The sequence below is a fragment of the Cololabis saira genome, chromosome 23, assembly GCF_033807715.1.
Source record: "Cololabis saira isolate AMF1-May2022 chromosome 23, fColSai1.1, whole genome shotgun sequence".
NCBI lineage: Eukaryota > Metazoa > Chordata > Actinopteri > Beloniformes > Belonidae > Cololabis > Cololabis saira.
In genome coordinates this window covers 11,770,517-11,792,151 of record NC_084609.1, presented here as the reverse complement: position 1 = coordinate 11,792,151, position 21,635 = coordinate 11,770,517, and the positions used below count along the sequence as shown (strand labels likewise).

At 39.9% G+C, this 21,635-nt stretch overlaps 3 protein-coding genes across 4 annotated transcripts; 2 read left to right on the top strand and 1 right to left on the bottom strand.

Annotated features, from left to right (window-relative positions):
• Positions 1-705: 705 nt before the first annotated feature.
• si:ch73-352p4.8 (cystine/glutamate transporter) lies at positions 706-8,393 on the top strand. The gene is made up of 12 exons (XM_061714345.1): positions 706-976; positions 2,438-2,564; positions 2,643-2,758; positions 2,846-2,971; positions 3,052-3,151; positions 3,234-3,278; positions 4,460-4,583; positions 4,679-4,782; positions 4,867-4,963; positions 6,650-6,799; positions 7,001-7,178; positions 8,052-8,393. The coding sequence occupies exons 1-12, from the start codon at positions 748-750 to the stop codon at positions 8,114-8,116; spliced, it is 1,461 nt and encodes a 486-aa protein (XP_061570329.1). The 5' UTR covers positions 706-747; the 3' UTR covers positions 8,117-8,393.
• Positions 8,296-16,289, bottom strand: foxm1 (forkhead box M1). 2 transcript variants are annotated; one of them, XM_061714343.1, is made up of 9 exons: positions 16,142-16,289; positions 14,977-15,430; positions 14,740-14,888; positions 14,231-14,422; positions 13,977-14,105; positions 13,704-13,763; positions 13,309-13,354; positions 12,965-13,137; positions 8,296-10,804 (listed from the first exon to the last, which is right to left on the bottom strand). In XM_061714343.1, exons 2-9 carry the CDS (start codon positions 15,398-15,400, stop codon positions 9,980-9,982), a joined length of 1,998 nt encoding a protein of 665 aa, XP_061570327.1. In that variant the 5' UTR covers positions 15,401-15,430; positions 16,142-16,289; the 3' UTR covers positions 8,296-9,979. The 2 variants fall into 2 exon arrangements, with proteins under 2 accessions (XP_061570327.1, XP_061570328.1); XM_061714344.1 differs by lacking the exon at positions 13,704-13,763.
• Positions 16,290-16,463: 174 nt separating this feature from the next.
• Positions 16,464-19,432, top strand: rhno1 (RAD9-HUS1-RAD1 interacting nuclear orphan 1). Its single transcript, XM_061714523.1, has 3 exons — positions 16,464-16,520; positions 17,274-17,467; positions 18,204-19,432. The coding sequence occupies exons 2-3, from the start codon at positions 17,297-17,299 to the stop codon at positions 18,933-18,935; spliced, it is 903 nt and encodes a 300-aa protein (XP_061570507.1). The 5' UTR covers positions 16,464-16,520; positions 17,274-17,296; the 3' UTR covers positions 18,936-19,432.
• Positions 19,433-21,635: the final 2,203 nt, after the last annotated feature.

Below are 21,635 nucleotides of genomic sequence, written 5' to 3'. Positions count from 1 at the left end.
TGCTCCATCAACTGCAGATGCAATCATTTACAGTGGATCAACCTTGACCGAAGGAACGTGTGGGTATGCACTGTGCAGGAATGTTAACAAGCAGAATTCCCGTTGATGAAGTGAAGCTGACATCCTCGCAACATGATCAGTCAAGTGAAAAGCTTGGAAAACAAGTTAATCAACCAGGGCCTGTTGTTGAGAAGTGTCTTGTATTTCTTTTTTTTCCCCTCACTGAGCTGCTCTGAAGTCTGGGAGATTTCAGCTCAAGAGCAGCATTTCTTTTCAAACTTCAGCTCAAGAAGAAATACTTACTGAATCAAATGAACTCAACTTCAAAGCACCAACACAACAAAACAAGAGTGTAGCGGGGACGAGATGAGACGGTCAGGCTGTGTGAATGTTGTCAGAAGTGGCCCCCCCCTGCAGTACGTGCAGCTGCTTCAACAACACCCTGACCTTTCTCTCCCCGAGTCCGAGAGCTCTCTGTCAAGCTGCACACAGAGGAGAACTCGACAAACACCATAATACAAAAGAGCATGAAGCATTTAAACTGTTGTAATTGCTTTCTTGGGCTTGAAGAGTGCTGGCTTTCCCTGCAGACTGGGCGGGTGGGGGGAGAGCCAATGAGGGAAGACAAACAAGCAGGAAAAGGGGGAGAGAGAGAGGGCGAAAAAGGGGGCAAAGTTGTGACCAACGTTGTTACCGCCCAACACAACTCCACAAACTTTGGCTCTTGGATCTGAAGCTGCAGATAAAATGAAGGGGACGCAGATGAAGGAAGGGCAAGATGGCAAGAAAGAGAAGGCAAATGAGGAGGTGGTCCAGCTTCGGAGGGAGATCGGGCTGCTGCCTGCAGCGTGCTTCATCATTGGGACGGTTGTGGGCAGTGGGATCTTCATTGCACCAAAGGGAGTCCTGATTAACAGCGGCAGCGTGGGGCTGTCCCTGCTGGTGTGGGCGCTGTGTGGAATCCTCTCACTGTTTGGTAAGAAAGTGGTATGTTATAGTTTAGTCTTGCTTCTTCATACATAGGTTAACCAATATATAAATATATATATATATATATATATAAAGCATGATGTTCCCAAAAAGTATTGAAAAAAAAGTAGCTTACACTGTTCAAAATCCAAGTCCCATGATTTGCATTACAAATTCTGAGTTTTATCCAGAACCATGTGCTCTACTGGACCGGAGGAGGATCATAACCAGTACTGGAGTTGAGGGGGGATGAGGGGGGGTGGCATCCCCCCCTGAAATAAAAACGGTCAAAATCATCCCCCCTGTAAAACTGCCATCTCCCCTTTCCATCCCTCATTTCATCTCATTTCATCAATTAATGTGGTATGACTGCTATTTCAACATTTAGAGTCATCACCAGAAAAATAACACCAGAAAAATAACTTATTTGACAATTTTCACCTGTTTCAAGTACATTTTCACTTGAAATAAGTAGGAAGTAAGTCTGCCAGTGGGACAAGATTTATCTTCTCATTACAAGCAATAAAATCTTGTTCCACTGGCAGATTTTTCTACTTATTTTAAGTGAAAATCTACTTGAAACAGGTGAAATTGTTATTTTTTCCAGTGATGAGTCTTGTTTTAAGTGTAATGAGATTTTTTTTACTAAATGATACATTTTAACTAGAAATAAGACAAATATTCTTGTTAAGATTTTGAGTTTTTACAGTGATCCATGTTACTTATCCTGTGAAGGACAGAGTCATATTGATAAGTTCAGAAAAGTGTTTTTTATTGTTGTGTTTTGATGTATTTGATGTAAGCCCAGTGGATATTTAAAGCTTACAGAAGGCTGCATTTAACTGCTGCTATGTCATTCCTGCAGTATTTCTGCAGGTGTTTTGGTCAGTGCTATTATTTGTAATATATTATATTATTTGTAATCAGCACAGATTATCTGTCCCCATATGATAAAATCCATCATACCCCCTGATTTCTTTTTACAACTTGAGTACTGATCATTAGTATTATTATTATTACTGTCATTAAGCAGATGTTTTTATCCAAGCAATGTACATCTGATGGGACATACACACAAGGGTTAAGGCCACACAGGGTGGTTCAACTTTGTTGCCATTCTCAAGTCCACCTCTGTAGCCACTAGACTACCACTCCCCACTCCTAGTACCACATAAAAGATCAGAAACTTTCTGGAATTAAAATTTAATTGGCCACATTATCTGACATCTGATTTTAATCTCTGATACTCTGGATTAGTTTAGCAACCAGAATAAAACCCCTTATTTTTAAAGCATCATAGCTTCTTTTTAAAATGAGCAGATTTGGTGCGAGTGTTTTGATTGGTCGGATTTTTGGAGGCTTGCTGTTGGGCATGAATGTGGATATGCGTGAGAGACTTTTGTGAATTGAAAAAAAAAAAAATCCGACAGTGTTTGAAGTTCTTGCTTTATTGTTTCTGCTCTCTTAGGAGCCCTGTGCTACGCTGAACTCGGCACCAGTTTCACTAAATCTGGGGGTCACTACACCTATCTCCATGAGACGCTGGGGCCCCTCCCTGCTTTCCTGCGACTCTGGGTGGAGTTCTTATTCATCAGGTGAAGGGTTTTTGATGGTCTCGTACTGACATACTGACTCAATCCCCAAACCTTTACAAGCTCATCTTCCTTCTGCAGACCAGCTGTAGCTTCTTATGTTTCCCTGGCTTTTGGACGTTACGTGGTGGAGCCGTTTTTCGCTCCTTGCGCCGCTCCCATGGCACTTATCAAACTCGTCAGTATTCTCGGACTGAGTGAGTGGTTTTTCTGTTTTGGTTTTGTTCTGCTATGTGAAACAAAGTAGGTAAATTGATCCATAACCCTTTTTTGTGTCTCTATAGCGTTTGTCGTAGCAGTGAACTGCTGGAGTGTCAGCATGGCCTCTCGCATTCAGGTTACTCTGACCTTTATTAAGATGTTCGCTCTGGTCCTGATCATTGTTCCGGGCGTCATTGCGCTCAGCAAAGGTAGGGGGAATATAATTATTTCTGATGAGACAGATGTCTTTGAAGACAACAGCAGAGCTACTCTCCTTTCCTGTGTTCAGGAAACACAGAAAATTTCCAGAATGGCTTTGAGATGGACTCGCTGACGCTGGATCGGTTGCCGTTGGCCTTCTACAACGGCCTATACGCTTATGGAGGATGGTGAGCCGGGGCACAGTTATACATGCACTGGTGCTCTGGGTCATCTGCACTCACTTAGGTCTCCATTTTCTTCTTTTTCTAGGTTTTATCTGAACTTTGTCACAGAAGAGGTTATAAACCCGAACAGGTATGTTGTATCTGACATCGGTTTCTACGGTGGCTGACAAGGGCCAAACGCACTGCAAAGGCCTAATGCGTCTCAGTTAAGGAAAACGGCTTCAATTACAGAAACGATTCAAATTCACAAACTCAAAACAAGGTACAAAAAGAGGAACGTGGTGCAAATGAAAAAACGTGCTGCAAAAAACAAAGATAAATGCAGCATCATCAAACGCGCTGCAAATAGAGAAACAATGCAAAGCACAAAACGATATAAAACAAGAAACCATCTTGAAAAGAAAAACTCTGCTCAATGGACAGACACGCATAGAGACCGAACAGCTGACTGTAACGTTAAAATATAATAAAGAAACGTCTCGTAATGTACAGCGTTGTACAGTAAACCACATCATATCACATTACCGTTCCTGCTGTCTGTTTAAACCATGGATGTAAACACTGTGGTTCAGTCAGCTGTTCGGTCTCTCTCTACATCCCGTGTGTCTGTCCATTGAGCTGTTACGCTGAAACGTTTTTTCATTTGCACCACGTTCCTCTTTTTGTACCTCGTTTTGAGTTTGTGAATTTGAATTGTTTCTGTAATTGAACCCGTTTTCCTTAACTGAGACGCATTAGGCCGTTGCAGTACGTTTGGCCCTTGTCGACCACCGTAGGTTTCAGACTCTGCCTACTTATGAATAGAGATGGGAATTGATATGATTTTTACAATTCCAATTCCATTTTCGATTCTGCTTCGGTTCTTTAACAACTCCCTTATCGCTTCTCATTTGGAAAAAAAGGACAACAATGAGGACATGCTAACGCTGCTGATGCTACTGGAAAACGCAACATTCCTTGATCATTATTGCTGCTGTGTGTGCAAATATTTTTGCATGTTGGTATCATTTCCTCCCTTTGTATTGCAAGTTAGGCTGTCTTTTTTACTGAAATATAACCATACTTTCGTACGTCTGTATCGCTTGGGCGCCATGTCTACTATTGACTGCTGGTTTACGCAACATGCGTCATTCATGCTCACTAGAATCGAAAACGGAATCGTTTGAAAAATATGCAAACTATTCCAAGGAATTGAAACACTGGGAACCGGTTCTGAACAAGAACCGGTTCTCGATTCCAATCCCTACTTATGAAAACCGAGCTGCCTTCCCAAAAACGCTTCTGCCTCCGTTTGAATCCTTGTCTTGTCAGAACTATCCCGCTGGCCATCATCTGCTCCATGGTGACTGTGACCGTGTTTTACGTGCTTGTGAATGTGGCGTACTACACCATGATGACCCCCACCGAGCTGCTGCTGTCCGACGCCGTGGCCGTGGTCAGTGCGACCGATTACACTGCAACACGAAGGAAAGGATCAACGGGAAAACGCCAGCGCGGCGTGGTTCTGATCTGGTGTTTGTGTGCCTTCAGACGTTTGCCAACCGTGCCCTGCAGGGACTGGCCCCTGCAATCCCCATCCTTGTGGCCTTGTCTTGCCTTGGAGCGCTGAACGGCGGCTTCTTTGGGTCCCCCAGGTAATCCGAGGGCATACATTTGAACTGTTTTCTCTTTTCTCTTTGTTTGTGAGACTGACTTTAAGAGGGAGGTCTGTGTTGCAGGATGCTGTTCGTGGGTGCCAGGGAAGGCCACTGGCCGCCCATCTTTTCTATGATTCACATCCGCAGACGCACACCTTTACCTGCTGTCCTGTTCCTGGTTGAGTAATTCCCAAACACGATCAATTACGAATACCATTAAGGGGAAGATGTTCTGGAGTACAGCTGGCCATACGAACAAAATAATCAGGCCTGTTTTTTTTTTAAATCCCAATTTCCTGCATTTTCTACCCCCTCCTTCAGTTCAGTTCAACTTCATTGTAGCCGAAGGTAAATTTGCCTTGCAATAAAGTGGTTTAATGAATCCAGCAAAAAGAAACCCTCAGTACAGTGGGGCCAAAAAGTATTTAGTCAGCCACCAATTGTGCAAGTTCTCCCACTTAAGAAGATGAGAGAGGCCTGTCATTTTCATCATAGGTACACTTCAACTATGAGAGACAGAATGGGGAGAAAGAATCCAGGAAATCACATTGTAGCATTTTTACTGAAGTAATTGGTAAATTCCTGGGTAAAATAAGTATTTGGTCACCTACAAAAAAGCTAGATTTCTGGCTTTCACACACCTGTAACTTCCTCTTTAAGAGGCTCCTCTGTCCTCCACTCGTTACCTACAATTTGCAAATAGATTCTTTAAAAATCAGACAATGTGATTTTCTGGATTTTTTTATTTTACTTTATTTCTCATAATTGAGATATACCTGTAATGAAAATTACAGGCCACTCTCATCTTTTTAAGTGGGAGTGGCATGCACAACTGGTGTCTGACTAAATACTTTTTTGCCCCAGACAGCCATCCAGACAGCCTTTGTGTCTGTCTGGAAAACAGCACGTCCGGGTTCATCTGCTGCTCTTTTGTTATCTTACAAGAAAGTACGAACAACAATGAAAAGCATGTGCATATCGAACTGTGGAGTGACTCTGTGGAACAGTTTGGAGCAGGAAATGAAACAAAGTAATAACATAAATCTGTTTAGAAAGAAATACAAAAAATTATTTATAAACAGGTATATGAGGTATATAAGAGGAAATGGGTTAACGAGGAGTGTGAGAAACAAATAAAATAGGGAAAATGGTATTATACTTGCTTAACATATGTTTAGATATTTATGTAGTATATATTATCTGTTGAGAGGGATAGTTAAAATTATGTACCGGTAATATATGTTATATATTTATTGGGTATGTAGCACATATATATTTATAGGGATATTTATGTAGTTTATATAGTGTATATTTATATAGATGTATATAAGTTGTATTTTCTAGATATTGATATAATATTTCTGTAATATTTATATTGTCTATGTACTTATATGGATAATTATGTAATAATAGGCATGTTTACGTAGTATTTATATAGATTATATTTATATGGATATTGTGTAGATATAATAATAGCAATAATGTAAATCCATAGTGTTATAAAGAGGTAGGAACTAGGAAAAAATGTACACTTCTTCTTACTCCTTTTTTTCGAACATATGTTAATATGAAGATGTAGATGTTTATCTTTTTATTATTATTTTTACTTTCATTTTATATACATGTTCGAAATAAAAAATAATTAATTAATTAATTCATTCATTCATTTAGACCACTTCACTATCTGGTTCAGACTATTCTTATTGTCCAGACAGATTTCCAAACCAAGACACCATGCAAAAGGATAAAACCATAGATCATAGATACTGTACTCACTGATTTATTGCATTACTAAATGTGACTGTCCCAAATATGTAAAACCAAACAAAACCATATAATAAAGCTGTATTTCCTGTGTCTCCAGTACCCTTTGGTGGTTTTGATGTTAATCACTGGAGAGATTTATCAGCTCATCAACTTTGCCTCTTTCTCTCGCTGGTTCTTCATTGCCTTGGCAACCTTGGGGATGCTCATACACCGATATCGCTTCCCTCATCACCCAAGACCTTTCAAGGTCAGCAGATTTATCTAAACTCCCTTCATGCCATTTTCTCCTACACACATGGTTATGGATGTTTTAGTTGAAAGGCAAAGCCATGGCCTCTAAATGTTCTGGGAACCAAGGTAATGCCATCCAGACTAATCTGAGGTTTCAGGTTCTGAGTGGGGAGGCAGATTTCCTGTGGCTCAAGTTGTTTTTGTTAATCACCCAAAGGTGCCCTTGGCCATTGCTGTCACCTTCACAGTGGTCTGCTTCTTCATCGTGGGCCTCTCGCTTTACTCCGACCCCTGGAACACGGGGAAAAGCTGCGCTCTGACGCTGAGTGGGGTGCCGGTCTACTACGTGACCGTCCACCGCTTTCGCCTGCCTCACGGGTGGAGGAAGATTTTCAGTAAGTCAAACTCATAACTCTGGAGCAGAGGTGGGTAGTAACGAGTTACATTTACTCCGTTACATTTACTTGAGTAAGTTTTGGGAAATTTTGTACTTTTAGGAATAGTTTTGAATCACTATACTTTTTACTTTTACTTGAGTAGATTTGTGAAGGAGAAACTGTTCCTCTTACTCCGCTACATTAGGCTACGTTGAGCTGTTACTTTTCTTTTATCCCCTCCACATACGTGTCAATCTCATGACATCACTTAGTGGTTCTTTGGGCAATTTTTTTGTTTTTGCATGTTTTGTCACACATACACAGACTCAAACACACACAGAGTTTATATGAGTTCATGGTTGTAGTTCTGCCTGCGGAGCCTGGTTAAAAAAAGAAAAGTAAAAAGGCTTGAAATTTTGTGCTACTTGTGCTTAATTTATTTATTCTGTTATTATTTTATTATTTATTAAAGTACTTGAATTTACTTTAAGATTATTTTAATTTAAGCTATTTTTTATTTTAATTTATTTTATTATTTTATTGATTTAATTTGCCTGAAGATGATTATTTTGTACTTTTGTCTGTTTGAAAGGTTGTAAAAAAATAAGTCAGACGTTACTCAACAGTTACTCAGTACTTGAGTAGTTTTTTCACCAAGTACTTTTTTACTTTTACTCAAGAAATTATTAGGATGACTACTTTTTACTTCTACTTGAGTCATATTATTCCGAAGTAACAGTACTTTTACTTGAGTATTACTTGAGTAGTAATTTTTGGCTACTCTACCCACCTCTGCTCTGGATTTTGTTTTAAAACACCTAAAAGGAATTATGCAGGATCTTCATGGAAAAATAACTGTTGAATAATTCGGACTCTTTCCGATGTTTTCAGACTTCTGCAGCAAGAAGCTGCAGATCCTTCTCGAGGTGGCTCAACAGGAAGTGCAGACATACTAACAGCTTCAGAATCAGAGGCATCATGTTTTCTACCGACAGACCTCTTGAAAGTATTTGTTTTATACTAAAAACACTTTTGAAATAACTTTTAGAGAAAATACTTGAAAGATGTGAAGCTATGCTGGAACCAGAGGAATGTGACTTCAACAAGACAAGCAGACGCTCCAATTTACTGTGAATTTGAGTTTTTATTAGTTTTTTAAATGTTTAAAGTTTTGCTCAAGATGCTGATATGTTTACATAGGTCTACGGGAACTAATAAAGCTCTTTTTATGAAAACACACAGGCCGTGTAGAGTTTCATCTTTTATTCAAACATACAGAAGCATCTTTACTGCACTCCATCACGTGTCAGGTGGTGGAATTGGCACCGTATCTATTTACAGCGATAAAGTAATAATCTGAGACAGCCCCAACTGCATGGTCAAAAGCACAACTTAACAAAAGTCCTGATGTTTTTAGGTGGAAACCGAAACATTTGTTGTCATCTTAAAAGCACCAACTTCAAGAAGTGGGAACAAAAACCGCAACTCGGTTTCTTGCATTCGGCGACGGTGATGAACTGAAAGAAGATCCTTACGTGCAATTCTTGAAACCACACATTATTTTGAGGTATCGTCAGAAAACAAAAGAACCCTTACAGTCATCCAAAGGTGGTGTTGCAAAAACAGCTAAATCACAAGTTGTTTTTCTCCCCCTAGCTTTATGTTTGTGCTTCATAACGATCAACATCGTTGGAGAATAAAAATTCTGTTTGCTCCAGACAAATAGAAAAACATTGTGCATTCAGTTCCCTGATGTGCTGCTGATGTGAAGTTACTGCATGCAGGGTTGCCCCTTGTGCTGGTACCAAGTTGACACTGGTACCCTAAAGAATATTTACTGTGAACATTCAAGAAAATAAGTTATGATGCCAGTCTAAAATTAACTTACAGACACAATACTATAGCTGTTAGTGCTATCTGTATGACTTAGCCTTTGCTCGTTTTTATTTGGGTCCTCAAAGCTGACGGAACCAAATAATTGAGAAGCAACAGCTCAAATTATAAACACATCTTTTCCATTTATAGAAGAAAACACTAAATCATATATTAAATTGTGCAAATCGACATATGCATTCGCTTACATACTTCTATTCTCATGCTGACACAGACGGATATGACATGTGGGAAAGTTACGAGACAATAGAAAAGGGCCGCTGTGGCGTTTTTCCCACGTAGAAAAAGACGCGACATGTTAAGGCAAGCAAGCGTGAAACTGATACAAATGTGAAATCTTAAGGAAGCGCCCGTTAATTCGACCTGTTTACATTAGATGACTTCTGTCATTTATCGAAATTATCTTACTTTGCTCGACATAGCAGCCAGAATCAGATGGAGAAAAAACAAAACAGACCAAAACATACATGAAAACATTTCACATAAGGCAACACCTCGCCTGACCCCACTTTGACCTAACAAGACCTACAAGAAGGTGCCATTACTTTAAAAACCGAATAAGGTATATCCATTGGGTCACAACTGCTACTTGCCAATTAAAAGGCCAAATCACCACAAACCACACTGAATATTTACTAAAGTGGTAAAGTTATGGTCACTAAGAGCTCCACCGCTATCCTCCTGCTGGCTAAGAATTAAACATTGGCTATAAAATGTATGGATTTGACTTTTAACAGCTAGTTCAGCTCTCTACCTTTGAAGGAAAAGCCATTTTCTGTGAGGATGGCACTGTGTTTGGTTTGGAAGTAGAGTGTTTGATACATAAATTTGCATCCTCTTTGCTTTTTTCTGTGGTTTTTCCTCACCTGTAGTGTTTTTTCTAAAGAATCGGATATCCAACAATGTCATACTTGTCAGCCTCCGGGCTACTTTAACTGACCGAGGAACTCGGACCAGCTGATGTTGGCCATGCCGAAGTCGTCGTCGTCCAGGCAGGAGAAGCTTATGTCCACCAGAACCTTGCTCAGGCTGTCGTTCATGGTATCCAGGATGAGCCCCTCCGTGATGGAGCGGTTCGTCGGCGTGGTGTTCCCCGCCTGCAGCAGCTCTCTGGAGCAGCTGCTCTGGAGGTTCTCGCTGGGCGACTCCGCCGGTCCGCTCGCTTTGGAGGGGGCGTACAGGAGCAGCTCCCTCCACGGGGAGCCGAACAGAGGCAAGTCTTTAAAGGGCGTGCAGTTGAAGCTGTAGGTGGTGTAGTCGTGCCGCGGCGTGACGGCAGGACCACCCGGTGTGCGGATAGGACTGAAGTCCAGGACGTTTGCGTTCCCTTTCCCCACGGGGGTCACTTTCCAGGGCTCGGGTGCGACGTTTGAAGAGGGCTTGCTCGGGGTGGAGGAGGTCAGGTGGCTGCTACCTTTGACTGGGGTTTTGAAGGAGAACTCCCTGTCGGGGCTTTCCTGTCCGTGCGGCTTCTCCTCCAGCTCAGCGTCTCTGGTTTCCTGGAAGGTGGAAGCGTCGGATGCCACGCCGGAGTCGAAGAAAGTGTTGTCAGGGCAGAGGAGGACGGGCTCCTCGGTCATGGAGCGAACCAGGCGCTGTTTGCGCCGAGAGCTGCTGGCTTCTTTCCTCGGAGGGGCTTTTGGAGTCTCACATTGAATCGGAACACAAACCAGCTCCTCCTTGACCTCCACCTTCAGGCTGTTGTCCGTCTGAGTGGACGCAGCCTCAGCTGGGACGTTGCTTTGCGTCACCTGTCGGACACAAAACCACATACTTTAAAAACGTTCAGACTCAACTCGCTGTAACTCCCTACTGGGGTGGCAAATTCTGGGAATCTTTTGAAACTGAAGAACTTTCACCTTCCTTTATTAACGCACTTTAAAATACAGAGGACCGTCGCTATGGAACAATTTACCTACATCACTAAAATCAATGTCTTCACTGGCTTTGTTCAAAAAACACTTGAAAAAATAAATTTTTAGTTAAGATCAGAAACACATCTGGAGTTTTTAAATTGTACTTTTTTTCATGCAATTATACTACATTTCCTTCATTTTTTTCCCCATCTTTCAATAATTCAGTAGTGTTTTTCTTTTTCATGTTAAATTGTCTTTTTCTGTCTTATATTATCTATTTCTATATTGTGTTTTTGCTTTTGCTGTTGTTAATGTTTGTTTTATAAAGGTGAGGCATTTTCATAAGCCTTTTTGGCTTCCACCTCTCCTGCACAATGCTTCATTTCACCTTTGTTTTTTACTGTTATGTTTTATGTGCAAAATAAACTAAAACTAAAACTAAAACTAAAAACTAAAACTAAAAACTGGAAACTTTCCATAGGAATTAAAAATATGTGTACAAATACAAGCAATATAAAGAATTACCAGTATGATAACTCATCCTTGTTAAGTCACAGTAAGACACGCGATGGGCAGAACACTCGTATACAGTAATCCCTCATTTTTCACGGGGGTTACGTTCCAAAAAGAACCCGTGATAGGTGAAATCCTGAAGTAATAACCTTTATTTTTTTTTACAATTATTATACAAGGCTTCAAATTTCGGAGATCAGCACGGCCCCATCGCCACCCGAGTAATTGGATTTGAACGGGAGAAAACTTAAAATGATTATGAAAAACAATTACAATAAGTACAATAGGACAAATTGTGACTGGCGGGTATTTCACTGCTCTGTTTCTTCTGACTGTGCTAATGAATCCCCACTCCGCTCTGTAGCGTCTTTTTCCTCTAAAGCCCGCTATGCAGGTGTGTTTTTTCGAGAGAAGAATATAGTTATGGGTAGCTGTTGTCGCTCTTTTTTCTTCTGGGCAAAAAGATTCTTATAAACCAACATGCCACCATTGATTATATTTGAGAACTGTAGCGGGGAGACTGTTTAGCCAATCAGAATGCAGAACACAATGCACAATGCAAATCCATAAAGCAGCGAGGCCATGAAAGGTGAACCGCGTTATAGCGAGGGATTACTGTGTTCTACATGGAACTTCCTTCCTTTTTTGGGGGGGGGGGGGGGATTTTTTTTTTATTTTCTTTTATTTATTTACTTACTTACCGCTATGTATTTTTTTTTTTTCATCATTACATTACAACTTTTGGTTATTTTTTGTTTATCCCCAAAAAAGGAATGTTTTATTGGACATGAGAATAACTGGTGCCATGTTTTTGCCTTTAAATATGTTTAAAGGTATGAAAACATTAAAGTGTTAGGTTATAATTGCATAAATTGTCTATATTTCATTACTTTATACACTGTCTTGGGGTTACATTTGTAAAAAATGCTAAAAAACCAAATTCTCAAAAATGAAAAACCAAAATAGACCGAAAATGGAACAAATACAAACGGAATATAGGAAAAAATAAAACCGATTTCATCCGTCTCTGTTTGCTGCCCTGGATCTGTTTGGTAATTCTGACCCACATGTTTCTGAAAGCAGTTTTATCAGCATTCTGGGAGCTGATTGGTCCTTACAGCATCATTAGCTGCCAATACTTGCTGTTTAATCTCAATATAATACTAGTAGTAATATTTTGCATAACTACAGTCATATAATTCATGCAACAGCTCAAAAAACAGTTATTTAATAACACTAACCCAAATCGATATTGGAATCGAATTGAATCGGATCGAATCAAATCTTCATAATCGATTCTGAATCTTAATAATCGGAATCAAATCGATTCTTGACATTTAAATCGATCCCCAGCCTTACTTCCTTCTATATTAAAACTGTATTTTTGTTGGTGCAGCAGAGAATTCTGCCCGATAAACAACAAGGACATCCTTTTGTGCTTTGTACCATTATATAATGATTTGAATCAGCACAAATGAAGTAAAATTAGAGAACACCTGAAGACTTGGAGCAGAGTTCCGTTATCCGTGACAATGTCTGTACCTTAGGAGCTATGCGGACTCGCTTGACTCCTCTGGAAGAGCTCTGTTTCTGCTGAGAGGCGATGGGGGTGAAAGACGCAGACGAGGATGGAAGATATGGGAGGGAGGCGACCGGGAGCTGGATGGGCACCAAGTAGGAGTCAGTTCGAGGGAGAAGAGGCTTCATCTTTCTCTCTGAACACAGAAGGAGGCAGAAGGTCAGAGAAGGTTACTGTTATCACATGATTAAACTTAAAGAAACTTAAAGAAACAATAACTTTTGACAAGTAGGTTTTTCCCAAATGCTAAGTGCTTTCCCCCTTCTTCTTTTTTTTTAGCTCTTTTCAAAAGTTTCTGTGAACTTACCTGAACTACTTGTTTTTCTTGCATCAGGAATCATCATCTTCTGTTGCTGTAAAAAAAAACAAAAAAAACATGTATAACACTTATGTAGCATCGTATAATTGTTGTCCATTCTACCTTCCATGACTGTCCCTAATATACCTGGATGGATAATAGACTTTGTTTATAAGAGTATGCACTCATGTCTATACAGGGGAAGTGAGTCTTTGAGTGCGAGTTCAGCCTCTCTGCTTCTCACAACACATCCTCCTGTAATAAAAAGGCCCAGACTGTACACATCCAGGAGCAGCTACAATCTGACTCCAGGAAAAAAATAAATACATTATGACACTCCTGACTTTCCTGTCCCTTTCAGATTCCTGCTTCAAGAACAGAAAACACAAGTGAATCGCTCTTACTTGGTGGGGAAATAAAAGCATTGGAACAGAAACGGGAGCGGTCATTGGATCACAGCCGGGCTGCGGAGGTGGATGCCAAAGTGACAAGGAAGGACAAATGAATATTAAAGCAGTGAAACAGAAAAGCAGTAAAGGCGCAAAAATGATGTTCACAACAGATATATTTGAAAAAAGAAAAAGCCTTTCAGATCACACCGTGTGTGAGTAACATTCTCAGACACTGTGGGCGACAACACACAATACCTCTGATGTCAGAGGTGCAAAGATGCTCACCTTGTACACCTGATCCAGAGTGAGGCATCGATTCGCTTCAGGGCGGATGGTCCACAAAGAAATTTTACCATCTGGTGTCGCCTCGCGAATGAACATGTCATGTAAAGAAAGGTTATGGCGGATGGAGTTCTGCAATTATACAAAAATAAAAGACGTCAGTGCCCATTTTAGTATTTGCTTAAGATATCAACGGTTAAATCCACCATTTGCTGCATTATAAACCAAACTAAAATCTTCTATCAGCCCTGAATCACCTTCCATCCCGGCTTGGCCACCTTTCTGTAATAGGGGAAATGTTCTTCGATCCACGTGTAGATTTCTTTCAGCGTCATCTTCCTGTTCTGCTTGCTGTTGATGGCAAACTGGATCATGGCCATGTAGGAATACGGTGGCCTCTCCGACATGGGCGGCTGAACAGATTCTGCATCATTCTGCATTTTGTGTGCCTGTAAATACACACACATCCGCAAGAAAAGATAATAAAGATTTTAAGCTGTAAAAAACTGGCAGGGATTGAGTGCAGCTCTATGATAGAAAGTCAATGAGGAACTATAACCTACAATTGCAACAATACGCTTAGATATAGATTAGAAAAAAACAAACACTGTTTAAACACACAAGCAGAAACTGCATCATTCTGATCACACACCCATCATACTGAAAAGTTCTTTCACAAAGAGATCCCAGTTAAAAGATCTCTGCATGATATCTGTGACTTTGAAGAAAGAAAACAAAGACACACACACACAAAAAATCATCTGACCTGTAAATGCTGCGATGCTGGAATCGGGTTCTCCTTGTCGGCCGTCTGCTTTGAAAGATCACTTTCTAAGCCACATGTGCTCATCCTGCCCAGCCACTGGATATTGGTGAGGCTGTCATCCAGAGGACCACAATTTGCATCTTTAATCACTGTGGTAAAGAAAAGTGAACATTAACAGATCACATAGGAACGGTGAAAACATCTCTTCATTAGAAAAATAAAACAAATCTTCCATACATTGTTTGACCCCAGTGAGGGGTGTAGCATCAGGAGAGTTCGGTATGGCTTTCACTTGTTTCACAAATGTGTTTCTCACAGAAACAGATTTCCCTTCTTCACCTCCCTGGCTGCTACTCTCGCTCAGGAGGATGAACTTGTTTGGGCCCTGGACACCACACTCTTTGCCCTTGGCTGTCAGGGCACCGATGACACTCTGCAGATCAGCCGAACTGGGGATGACGACCACTTGGGTGTCGGACATGGAGGGGTGGTCAATAATGCGGATCCCATCACTGAGGCCCTGGCCGGCAGCTGGTTTGGATGTCTCTGTGGATGCTGAAGCAGCAGTCTGGCTGCAGGACTCATCTGCTGCCGGTTCATTCGGCCAAAAGGGCAGTTTCCGTCTTTTGAGGATCAAGGGTCTCCTTGGGCTTCGTCTCATGGTTCATGAAAAAGGCCCTTCACTGGTAGTCTGTGCAAAATAAACACATAAAAACACAAACAGGTGAGTTTTAACACAAAAAACTTAAAAACTTAACTTTAACTTGAAAAACTTAAAAAAAAACGGTCAAAACACTGTTTGAAGCAAACCTTTTCAACGTTTTGTTCAACGTTAAACTCCTGACAACAGCACCTTTAAGGCGTCAAAACGAAACTAGAAAAAACTGGATATCTAAAACCGTCCTGAAAAACTATATTTACAACTCTAAAAAAAAATACAAATCGTATCAGAACAAACACAGAGTCCACAAAAGATCTTAAAAGGATATTTCTGTCCGCAATGTCTGCGTCTGCTTGGAGGTTAAAGTCGCCTATAAGTTAAGACGTTTCCATGGCGACTTGCACTTTGGAACAGCCGTTTATTAACGTGTATCACCCGTTTACTTTAATGCATAAGGTTTTACAGCACCAGGGGGAAATGTGGGGTTAAAAACCTCTTAGTCACCATTAGTCCTAGGAATAATAACTAATAGTATGCTATTAGTGACACAGTTCAAATTGCATACAGCTTAAATCAAGCTTGGTAGTAACATTATAACACACAAGTAGTAATAATTAAAGTCACAACTGATGTGTTTCTCAAAATCTGGGAAAAATACTGTCAGTATTCCAGTCCATGGTAGATTGCTAATCATTAGCACGGCTACTAACGCATAACAAAGTAAAAAAAACGAGGCCAGACCTTCATGTTACAGCAGTGTTTCACACAATTCCGCCTGGCTGTGCTCCGACTTGAGGTTGAACCACTTTGTTCATATTGGACTTTTAATCAAACAGATTCACAGCCTTCAGGGCTTTTTTTTATTCCGTTGTATTTACATATGATCTGCTCCATTCAGTTTTGAATTTTGGCGCTGCGGCTGCGCCCAAGCCTGTCACTTCGACCACGTGGTGAGCAGCGGACCAATGGCGGCTCGGGAAATGAACGCACTGTCCCGGAGGGCCGGTAGGGGGCGCAAGTGTTCCCTCATGCTGATGTGCAAACCAGTAATAAAACCAGGAGGAAAGAAGAAAAAGAAGAAAACCGGGAAATAATTTGCAGACAAGAACAAAAACAAAAAGTAAGATTATGCACGTTTTATACATATATTAGCTGCTTTTATTAGTGTATTTACCTCACATGAAGAGCAGTAAAAATATAAGTTTGATACGAAGATAGTCGCTCGTGTAAACAATCAGAATCAGGTTTATTGTATGAACATGCCAGACAGGGAATTTAACTCGGTTATTTTCGTTCACTGTACAGTAAATCGACAGACTACAGCTCTTATTAACATATATACAATTTTAAAAAGAAGTGAAAGGTGCAGCAGTATGAGGTAGGTGCATTGTTACAGCAAAAGATGTCTGCAGAATTGTTTGATGCCAGCATTTAAACCATAACAGCATTTTCGGTCAATAACATCTTTTTATTTTATTTTTTTAATTTTTTTTTTTAATTTTTTTTAATTTTTATTTTATTTTATTTTTTATTTTTTTGCTGCTAACTTGACCAGGACTCCCTGGCAGAAGAGATATTGTATCTCAATGGGACTTTCCTGAATAAATAAAGGATAAATTAAAAAAGAAATCTTATATGGTCTTTCCCTGTTTTTTTTTTTTTATTGTCTCTATGCTTTTATGCTTTTACTTCTGGTTTTTTATGTGTCTTGATTTTATTCCTTTTTGTTTATTTCGTATCTGTAGCACTTTGAGATTATTTTATGAAAAGTGCTTTACAAATAAAATGTATTATTATTATTATTATTATTATTATTATTATTATTATATTAGTTTGAGTATTTTCACTCAGTTACTGTTTTCTCTTCCGTCAGATGATCAGCAATGATTTACATTGATGCCACGCAAAGTTTCCAAGACAGACAAGCCTGCCCTGCAGTTCCGGGAGCGGCCAGTGGGGGGCGCCAGACTCCAGCACGTCCCTGAAGTCCGAGCTGCGCTGAATCCCAGACAGTTTTTCACAGATGAAGATGCAGAGACGCACAACAACCCAGCTCTTAATTCCTGGGTAAATTCTTTATTTTTTATGGGTTGGTTACCCGTTTAGGATGGAAACACTGCCCTACTGTTAATATATTTTATGGACATGCCATTTACTCTTTTTTTTTTTTTTTTCTTCTTCTAAGGGTCTGCTGTTAAACCCTTTATTTGTTTAGATGCAGCCCCTGGGTTGAAACTTAAATTGGAGTTAGACACCAGCAGTAACACAAACTTTATCTTTGTTTTAATAAGTATGTACAATTAGTAAATATCCAGGGGAAAAAGGGGATACATTTATAATACCTTCTCCTTTGTAGATAGTGTTTTTTTTGTTTGGTTCACATTCAAATATATTATGTAAGTTTAATGAGTTGGTACTTCAGTATCTACTAAAAATTATTCCAAAAAGGTTAAAGAAAATCAATAAGCTTAAATAAATTGTCATATTTTAATCATGTCTACCTCATACTGCTGCACCTTTCATGTTTTTTAAATAGTATATGTTAATAAGAGCCATTTTTCTATTATTGTTTGCTACAATTTAAATCTGGTTGCAGTGAGCGAAATAACTGGAGTCAAATTTCCTGTCTGGCAGTTTCAAACTTGGCCAATAAAGCTGATTCTGATTCTGATATGCTACTCAGTCTATTTTTTTTCCCACATTTTTTTTTCTTCCATATTTTGCCTGAATGCAGTTTATACAACTATTCAAATATGCCTCAGCCGGATCCTACTTATTTTCCTCACTGCTTTCAATCTTTCAGGTCAACCCACAGTTTGACTTCTCAGCAGTGGCTGCACCCCCAGTGAGACGAGGAAGAAGGAAATGCCAGTCTATTACAAGGATCCTTGACAGTAGCAGTCAGTTGTCCAGAAAGAACAGTGTGTGCAAATTCCCCTCATTATCATTTCACACAGGGTCAAGAGATCAGCCTCGAAACTCAAAGAAAACGCGGGCGAAGGAAGTAGCAGACCATGCTGTAGTGTCTGAGGTTAAGAACCATCCACAGCGATCATGTCAAAAGACTATCGCAGCTTCAAGTTCGCACTGCTCAGAAACACCAAAGAGACAGTTGGACACAGTCAGAAAAAGGAATACTGGAACATTTCCTGACAGGGCTTCATCCCATCCGAGCTGTTTGGATCGAGCTGGAATTCAATCTACAGAGGCGACTGAGAGATGCAGAATTCCAGCAGACGGTGTTTTAACACCTGTCAATAAAGAGTTTAGCACTTCTGAGGTCAGCAGTGCTGGCCCACCACCTGATGTGGACACTCCAAAAATAACGCAGGAAGGGAGCAATTATTCCCTCTCTCCCTTCGGACTTGGAAGGCAGTGTACGCCGCCATGCCACCAGCAACCTGATATTTTGGTAGCTGACACACCAGAGAGAGATTATGGAGTGAAGGTGACATGGAGGAGGAGAAAAGGTTTCATGTTGATGATGAAAGAGAGGGGCCACCTTTCTGAATCAGATGTTATCATTCCTAACTGATGCAGTCCTATTTTAATTTCCTCCCAGTTGCTGAAACTGTTGTTGGTTTCTTTGGCAGCTCTTATCTCACAATAACGAGGGAGCTGTTTTTTTTGTTGTTGCACGGACTCTGTTCATGCTCAGTATTTATGACTGTATAAATCAAATAATTAATAAATCACTCAAACTACAAATTAATAGCGGCAATATTCCAACAGCAATTACAACCCCAGATTATGCTATACTGTTAAGAATGTTTTCATTTATAAACAGTCTTTATATTCAAGTCCAGTATTTTAATGAAATATAGAATAAGGTTGAATCCTTATGATATGTTTAAGCTTTTTGGTCACTGGTTTAGGGAAACTGATAACATGCTGAAAGAATCCTTTCATATCGACAAATACACTGTATTATTCAAGCAGGCTTTTATTCAGCTTTGTCATGAATGAAAATAAATATAAAAACTAAAAGATACATTCGTGGCTATTTTTGTGGCTACTTTTTCTTCATACCACTCAGGCTGTCAGAAAAAAAATTATATGGAAAGTTAATACTTGATGAAATGTGGCAAGAATCTGTGCAATAGGTTTTGGAAGTGTGAGAGAGAGAAGTTTGTGACGCACTTGTATCTGTACATGTACCACATTGCAATATTACACGTTGAACCGCAACGTGAAATATTGCTGCTGACCACCTTCTACTCTGCAATCAGTCTGTTCTCTGCACTTCCATCACTGTCTGGTTCGGATCGGCCACCAAACTAGACAGGCACAGACTGCAACAGACAATTAGGTTTATTTATTTATTTAAAGTCAGGTCAAACAAGACAGGGAATTTGACTGGTTATTTTCGCTCACTGTACAGTAAATAGACAAATAACAGCTCTTATTAGCATATATACAATTTAAAAAAAAAAAAGTGAAAGGTGCAGCAGTATGAGGTAGACAGGGTTATTGAAAGGTGCATTGTTACAGCATATGATTGAGGTTATTATTATTATTATTATTATTATTATTATTGCACAGTGATTGATTACTCTGAGACTCTATGAGTGATGAGAGTTCATCAGAGCAACAGCTTACGCCAAAACCTCCAGACGCAGAGACAGTTTATTCCCCCAAGCTGTTACTCTGATGAACTCTCATCACTCATAGTCTCAGAGTAATCAATCACTGTGCAATAATAATAATAATAATAATAATAACCACAATCATGCTGTAACAATTGACCTTTCAATAACCATGTCTACCTCATAACTGATGATTATAAATTGGCTGTAGGTGTGAGTGTGAGTGTGTCTGGTTGTCTGCATATCTATGTGGCCCTGTGATGGACTGGTGACCTGTCCAGGGTGAACCTCTGCCTCTCGCCTGAAATTAGCTGGGATAGGCTCCAGCAGACCCCTGTGACCCTGCAAAGGATAAAGCGGGGGTAGAAGATGGTTGGATGAATGGATGATAAGGTGATTGGCTGCAATCTTCCATCTCTCCAGGACCTGCACGCCTCCAGGACCCTGAGGCGTGCAGGAAAGATTGCAGCAGACCCCTCCCACCCCGGACACAAACTGTTCCAGACTCTTCCCTCTGGCAGGAGGCTGCGGTCCATCAGGACCAAAACCTCACGCCACAAAAACAGTTTTTTCCCAACTGCAGCTGTCCTCATCAACAAGGCCCCGGACCCCCCTCTCCCCCGTCTACCACGGACTGCCCCACCACCCAACTCTACGTTACATTAACGTAAAGACTCCAATCCTGACCTTATGCGTTACATTAACGCACATCCTAGGTCACTTTTGCACAGACTCATATCCGGCACTTTAAAATTTCGTGTTGTACATTTTCTCTCATGTTGTACATTCTGTCTTTTAATTATATATTTTCTCTTTGTACTGCACCAATCACCACAACAAATTCCTTGTGTGTGTTCAACAAACATGGCAATAAACTTATTTCTGATTCTGATTCTGATCAGAGGCGTCAAGTAACAAAGTACAAATACTTTGTTACCTTACTTAAGTAGAAATTTTGGTTATCTATACTTCACTGGAGTAATTATTTTTCAGACGACTTTTTACTTTTACTCTTTACATTTTCACACAATTATCTGTACTTTTTACTCCTTACATTTTAAAAACAGCCTTGTTACTCTATTTCATTTCAGCCTTTAAACAAAAACTATCCAGTTAAATTTCGCCATCCGGATAAAGTGAATTTGGTTGTGGTTGTTTCAGATGTTCTTGTCCAGTTTTGTTCTTACATCCGTTCCCTCAGATTCCTGCAACTAAACTTGGATGTACATTCCAATAAAGGTTAGGATAAATGATAACATGCCTCTGAAGTTTGACTTTTTGCACCATTACAATACTTATAGGCAACTAGTCATCATATCTTCTGCTCTCTGAAACACACGTTAATGCTCAATAGTACACATATATGGTTCTTTAATATATTTGCATTATACTAAGATGCATTCATTTTCAATGGCTTTTGTCCTTAATGGCTTTTTTCCCCCTTACATTACTTTTACTTTTATACTTTAAGTAGTTTTGAAACCAGTACTTTTATACTTTTACTTGAGTAAAAAACTTGAGTTGATACTTCAACTTCTACAGGAGTAATTTTAAACTCTAGTATCTATACTTCTACCTGAGTAATGAATGTGAATACTTTTGACACCTCTGATTCTGATTCGGATGTCTACCTCATACTGCTGCACCTT